Source organism: Ctenocephalides felis, unplaced genomic scaffold, assembly GCF_003426905.1.
Source record: "Ctenocephalides felis isolate EL2017-DRISC unplaced genomic scaffold, ASM342690v1 CF-g0.4_SCAFFOLD_00101, whole genome shotgun sequence".
Classification (NCBI taxonomy): domain Eukaryota; kingdom Metazoa; phylum Arthropoda; class Insecta; order Siphonaptera; family Pulicidae; genus Ctenocephalides; species Ctenocephalides felis.
In genome coordinates this window covers 8,087-15,688 of record NW_020536255.1, presented here as the reverse complement: position 1 = coordinate 15,688, position 7,602 = coordinate 8,087, and the positions used below count along the sequence as shown (strand labels likewise).

Sequence of the window (7,602 nt, the reverse complement as noted above, 5' to 3'; positions counted from 1 at the left end):
ACTACCTATCCTTTATAATAACTACATATCTTTACAACGATGTATATATGCAAAAAACTTATCTATCTCCTATAACTGTATATGCAAAAAAACCTATCTGGAAGGTGACCCAACCTATTTAGAAGAAAAAGCTAAACCTATTTGAAATAAGAAATACTTAATTGATATAAAATGACTAGTAAGTAGTAGGCTAGTAAGCAAACCTAACCTATGTTAAAATAAGACCTATTTATGCGTTATGATCTGAGAATACAATTGGGACTATTTTTGCAATCAACAACTATATTTTTATTTAAACTTCATCAGCATAAAAACGATCTATTCTTGAACCCGAATTTTCTCTAATAAAAGTATACTCGACCTTATTTTTATTTGTATTTTCCCAAACGTCTTTTAATTTTAGTTGTCACTACTCTCTTTAAAGCACCGCTAAAATTTCCCTTACCTTTTTGATCTTTGGCATCAGTTACGCAATTAAATCTCCCTGCTCTAAAACTAAACTTGTATTATTACTGCCCATTACACTAGCCATGTCTATTTCAAATAATCTTTCCTCTGTGCACGTTTTCCATTTCCTGCATGTGCATATACATTTAGAAAATTAATCCCATCAATATTTGCCCCTAATAATCTTGAATTTTCATGCATCTTAATGTTTTTAACTGTTAATCCAAATCTAGTTAAAATTGCTGTGCCTCTTTGATTTTCATTTATATTAATTATGTTTTGATATGGCTTAAAAAAACTTAAATCAATTTCATTAACTTCCTCCTGCAAAAAAATAATATCTAAATCGTTGTCTATTATAAATTTTCTCAAAAGTTTTTTGTCGTCAAACTTCTCATTCTATTATACATTTATTGTCGCAATTATTTCTAATTTTGTCATCAGTTATTGTAGTGGTTTATGTTTTAAATTTTTTCAATTTGAAGGCGTTTTTCATGGACTGGATTTTCACCATATTCTTTGTTATATTTAACCGAGTCATCTATCATAATTTCATTCTCTTCTTCTTCGAGAAAATCTATAAGACTCGAATCAGTTTCCATGATATTTTGTCAACAACTTCCTTCATAACTTCTGCTGTGTTTGGTGTTGTTTTTTAGTTTCGTTTTAAATTTAATTGGCGTCTTCTCAATTTCTTTCATATTTTGTGCTCCTTCCGTATTTTTTTTCTTTCCGTATAAAGTTTCATTTATTATTGTCATTTTCTTTCTTTATTTATTTTAGAATGTTCTTTACTATCATTTTTTTCCATTACTATCTTTTCGGTTTCTTTTTTCGTAATTTGTTTCTTGAAATCTATGTTCTGTTGTGTAAAAATTTTCCGTATGGTATCCAATCGGTTTTCTTTCCTATTACAATCTTTATTCTTTTCTTTGATCTATTTTGGAAGGCTCCGCGCAGTTGATTTTTAATGGCTTCAGCTCTACAATTGAAGCATTTTCTGGGTTGACCTTTAATTATAATTGTGGTAATTTTACCATTAATCTTAATTCTGCTTGGTAATTCTTTTTTTATTTCCATGAGTATTATTCTGTTGCCAGTTAAACATGGAATTATTCCCTCACCCGGCCCACATATCTTCTTGATATTTTAATATTTTTCTATATTCTGACATAATATTATATATAACTCTTCCGAGATTTCCCATTGAATATTACGTAACTTGATCCACTGAGCCGTTTTACTTGGCTTGCTTACTTCAATTTCGTAAATTTTATTATCTTCCGATTTAAATTTCAAGATTTTTTTTCGTATTTTTCTTTTATTTTCTCTTTACATATCTTCCTTATTAAATTTTACGTTTAATATTTTATATTCCATTGAAATTCCGTGTATACTAGACACATTTCGAACACACTTTCTATTATTTCTTTTAGCCACATATGCACTTTTAAAGAGAATGGGACCTTCTGCCATTTTAAATTAAAAAGAAGCGTATTTACACTTTTGAAACGCTCATTATTATTTGCTCGAACACAGCACTTGCCGTGTTAATTAAATATCACGTACGTATAGTCTACTTCTACTAGGTGTTCACTCGTCAAAATCACCAATTGAACTGGCGGATTAGGCATTGCCAAATATTTTATATTTTACTCGTAACAAATATTTTTTAAATTGCAATAAAAAAAATCTTGTAATTTAGGCTGTAAACTTCATTGTTAAATATAGAATATGTAATATATTAGTTGATGTTTGGATATCTATAAGTTTTTTTTTTTTTTCATGTTTACAAAGATCAATCAATGTTTGCATTTTTCTGATGTATTTGAAGATTTTGATACAAATATTAAAATATTTTGATTTTTAGTTTTTTTGCATAATATTGCTGATCAAAATAATATAATTTTTTAAGACAATATGCTGGTTGTACTTGTTACGGATGGGGGTTGGTTAGACCCCTTCGGAATAGCTAATTGAATTTGACTCAACAGCTATTTTAAGGATTTGATATAATTGAATATATTAAATAAAATATTCGACGTTCTCTACGTGCTCGGCTACTCCAGTCGGATGGCGGCTCGGCTACTCCAGTCGGATGGCGGCTTCAAGTTCGGATCTCTCAGATCGCTATAAGGAATGGATACTGAGGTAGGATTTGACTATAGAAGCACAATAAGAAACACTGGATGAAATTAATAACGTATTTATTCACACAAGCTACATCGAACACTCGGAAAATTTAACAAAACTCATACGGAACACAAATGAAAATGGCCTACGTGACAAGCCAGACAGCGAGAGACTGTTCACACGTCAGATCAGCTATTACGTCCAAATTCAATATCAACAATATCAAAATATTACCAATATCAACTTCTAAGAAGATTCTGGCGCGAACAGTACTTTTAGTTATTGAAGAAATAAAATTATTATTGTTTTCTACTATATTTGTATTTAAAATAATCTATCTGTTTGCAGTATATAAAAATGTTTGAAAATTATCGGTTAGTTTAGCGGTTAAATATGAAATTTTTGCATTTTCCTGAATGTTTTTTGTATCTTCCTGAATGTCTTTGGCACTATTTTGCAATTCAAAAGAAGATCTAGATAAAATGTCTGCATTTGTATTTGTTATCCCAGCTTTATAGATAATTTTAAATTCAAATTACTTCAATTTTAGTCTCCTACGCACTTGTCGAGAATTCGGTTTTTACAATTATATAAATAAAGGCATGTGATCAGTAAATAATTTAAAGGGATTTCTCATACGATTGGTAATAATTGCTTATCCATTGTAGAGTAATTTAATTCACTTTTATTTAAGGTTCTGGATACGTACGAAATTGGAAGATCCCAACTATTTACATTTTGAGATAAAACTACACCTATGGCTACGCCACTAGCATCTGTTGTTATTGAAAAAATTCCTACCAAAATTTGGATATTGTAAAATTAGTGGGTTTATTAATTTTTCCCTCAAAGTATTAACCCGGCGCCAATGACGCGAAAAAAATTGCAAGAACGATGACGTTGGGTCATTTTGACCCGACGTTTTATTGAGGATTTATAATAAAAAATATATACTTTTACTAAATTGTAATTAATGTTTACTAAATAAAGGTATTTTCTGCATAAAAAATAAATAAAATAAAACTAATATATAATAATTAAACTTTTATTGACATACTTAACAAGACATGCAAAATCAACTTTGAACAAACAACATATGTTAATTATAAGTTTTGGTTTAAGTAATGTTAATAATCATTGGTAACAAACATCTTATAATACTAAAAAAGAGATCAAATTAAGTTATTTTTAATTATAAATGCCAATCAGTCTTCTATTTCCTCATTTACTGACATCGAACTACTACAATTATTGCAGTAGGTAATAAAATGATCAGGGCATATATAAATTTGACATTCATGACAGGTATGACTTGTCTTCTTATCTTTTTTGGACGGACATATTTGGCATCTCTTGCGAACGCCTAGAATCTTTCGAGGTGGTTCATCTGTGGTTTCACCTGTGAATTGTGCGATTCTTTTGCGCAGTTGACGTGGTAAATTCACTCGAGCTCGTCGCACTTGTAAATGTTCCTGCACCATGGCGAGTCCCAGATTTTTTAGGAAATGTCTTCTTTTCATGCGTGTATCATCATTATTAGCCCGGTATATTATGTTTGCGTTTATTTCCGATATATTTAGCATTGCAAAAAAGATAGTCAATGGCCATCGTTTTGTGTTTCTACTCACGTTGTATGACGCAGAAAGATTGTCCACTACATCCACTCCACTCTTGGTGTGATTGTAAAAGGATATGATGTCTGGTTTCCTTTTGTCACCTGTAGACTCATCAATTTTTTCGTCATGATGTAGACTGGACATCAATAAGACAACTTTATTTTTCTTTGGAATGTAGGAGACTAGAGTTATGTCCTTTTGATGTCCAAAGGTAGATGATCCTGGACATTTTCCACGTGTTGTAATGAATTGAGGTGGAATCTGCCGTTTGTTTTTGCGTAAGGTTCCAACTGCTGTAAGTTTATGTTCCGTTAGGAGGTGAGATACTAATTCATAACTCGTGAACCAATTGTCGAATGTTATGTTACGATGGCTTTTAGAAACGGGCAAGACGACGCGATTTACAACGTCAAAAGGTTTGTTGCTGAGTGAGTATGGGCCACTTGGCTGCTTTCCGCTATATATTTCTAAATTGGTCACATAATATGTTGATGCATCTACTAAGGCAAATATTTTAATTCCGTATTTGGCAGGTTTAGATGGAATATACTGCCGGAATTTGCAACGTCCTCGAAATGCAACCAACATCTCATCAATGGTGCAGTTTTCGCCTGGCGAATACATTTTTTGACACTGCTGTACAAACATCTCGAAAATATTCCTTATCGGCGCTAAATTATCGAATTGTTGTCTTTCAGCACGTGTAGATTTGTCATCAAAACGTAGGCAGCTTTGTATAAAGTAAAATCGCTGGATTGACATGGTGAGCCTGAAGATTTCTACGCCTGTACCATCTACTTGCCATAAATCACTCAAATTTTGTTTGTTTGAACGGTAAAATCCGGCAATATATAGAAGGCCTATGAATGCTTTCAGTTCACTAATTTCTATTTCTTCCATATATCTATGTTTGCTCAAATCGGCACACAATGCTCTCCTCTCTTGAATGTGTAAATTAGTACAGGTTTGAATCGTATTCAATATATCATCCGTTATGAATAAGCTCCAGGACTCAAATATAGTTTTTGCATTACGAGCAACGGATCTAACACCAGGTAAATCGGATATAATATTTTCTGATCTGGTACGTACGTTTGATCGTGCTGGTGTTTTTTGCCACAAAGTTCCATCTCTTCCTTTGAACACATGCCGATTTTGTTGACTTTGTAATCTCAAAAGGTCCAAATTGCTTGATGAATCAGAGTCCGCATCAGAATCACTAACTTGTTGTTCGGTGCCGCTATCGTTACTTCGTTCCGATAAATGGTCTTCAACCTCGGCGTCCGAAGTAGAATTTGATTGGTCTTCATCTGACTCTTCCAATATTTCCAATATTCTCCGCGGATCATTTGTCAGTGCCATTTTCTTCAAAAACCTATTAAAGAACACAAAAAATAAATATAAAATCACTAAATAGAAAATAAAAGTATGTCACGAAAATATTACATTTACAATGACGCTGGGTCAAACATACCCGATTGGACTTGACGCACGAGTTGCTCGTTGCGCGGGCGGCGTCGCACTGAGCGAACCATCGGGGCGGGTAGCGGGGAGGCATCGCTTCAGCTACTCAAACGCTTAAACCACATAACCCGGGTAAACAAAATATATGTTCGTTAAAAAACGTCTCGGGGTCATTATGACCCAGCGTCATTGGCACCGGGTTAAATATAATTTTGGAGCAAATAAATTTAGAATTTTCTTTAGTCATTTTGTGAATGGATTTGTTATTTTTGAAAAATCTTTTATGAACTTTTTATAGTAACCTGATAAACCTAAGAATATTTTAATTTCTTTGGGATTTGAAGAGGTTTTGAACTCACTGACTGCCTTTATTTTTCGAGGTTCATTAATATACAATCAGCAGCCCTCCACCCATTCCATAACCATTGTACAGGTTTCCACAAAAAAGATTTTTGATCATTATTCATTTTTTTATTACATAGGGACCATTCGGTTTTAATAACAATGAAAAGTTATAATAAACTGTTCTTGTCATAGTGACCACATTAAAAGGATTTTTCTGTCGTGATATTTTCACCAACTGAAACCGCTCATTCAGATGTAGGGCTCCCAATACCGTACAAAAATCTAAATACCGGTATTCGATATTTGAAAAATGAAATTCCTGGATCCCGGTTTTAATACCAGTATTGCCGATGAAAAATTGGTTATATTTTTACTTACTTCAGTTGTCATAATTCTAGGTAACTCCTCCTTTTCTATATTTCTTCATTTCCTTCTTAATGTTCGTGTTTCATTTTTTTGCTTTTTACTTCAATATCTCACTATTCAAATTCTGTACTTCATTTTCTTAATTTGACAGTACAAATTTTACGCCACCGGTGGGGCTTTGAACCGAGTACCCCTGGGGACGAGCATGCTACCCACTAGGCGACCCTCGCCTCAATATATTATTTTTCTTACATAGTTAAAAAAAATCTGCCAATGTTGTTTTTGGTCCCTCAAATCCCTCAAATGCCCTTTGCTGAAATTTCGTGCTGTGAAGTACACACGTTGTCCGTTCTCAAGATGAACTGCCAGATGCTGGACAGAAGGGTTTCGTTCATGAATTGGAAAACTAAAAATATGCCAAATAGCTTTGTTGCTGCTAATATATCTACCCATTTGATAATGCGTTATCTCATCATTTTTATTTATTAATATTATTAATATTTTATTAATATTTTGTAGCTCAAATATTGCTAAATCATTACCTTTAATGACGTATTTACAAATGTATTTTATAGATTTGACTGAGCTGCAAAGTTCCACATTAATATGAGCTTCATATGCTTTTGTAAGTAATGGTGAGCGTGCTACAACCCACCTATTATTTCAACTGGCTCATCAAAGTTACGTAGTTTTATTGTAAAAGTGTGTCCACCATTGCCTTGATCTCTGCGTCGGTACAGAGGATAACCGTCAACGTCCCTGATGGTATCATTAGTTGGTAGCTTCGAAAAAATTTTCTCACACCTTCCATTTTCCACACATGGCGCCTCCATGTTGAAAATTCCACACGGGCCATGGATCATGTGTTTCGTGAAAATATCAAATAATTTTTGATCTGTTGTTTGATCAGCTGTTTCTGCTGATATTATTTGATCAATATTTTGTGGTCGGATTTTATCTTCAAGTCAAATTAAAATGGACATGAGGCAATCCACGTTTTTGCCACTCAATCGAGTACAACCAACAACGTGTGATACCAAAAACAGAATATTTAACAATGAAGTCAATTAATGATTTCAGCTTCTGTCTAAGCACACGCGCAGTTATTTATTTTATTTTATTTATTTTATTTATCATATAGCCCACACAGAAGCTCCAGGAGGACTTTAAAATACAATTTTAATATATGATACAACAGCACATAACATAATTCATAACATTACAATACATA

At 32.8% G+C, this 7,602-nt stretch overlaps 1 protein-coding gene across 1 annotated transcript; it reads right to left on the bottom strand.

Moving 5' to 3' along the window:
- Positions 1-3,785: 3,785 nt before the first annotated feature.
- LOC113373312 (piggyBac transposable element-derived protein 4-like) lies at positions 3,786-7,204 on the bottom strand. The gene is made up of 2 exons (XM_026613653.1): positions 7,176-7,204; positions 3,786-5,571 (listed from the first exon to the last, which is right to left on the bottom strand). The coding sequence occupies exons 1-2, from the start codon at positions 7,202-7,204 to the stop codon at positions 3,786-3,788; spliced, it is 1,815 nt and encodes a 604-aa protein (XP_026469438.1).
- Positions 7,205-7,602: the final 398 nt, after the last annotated feature.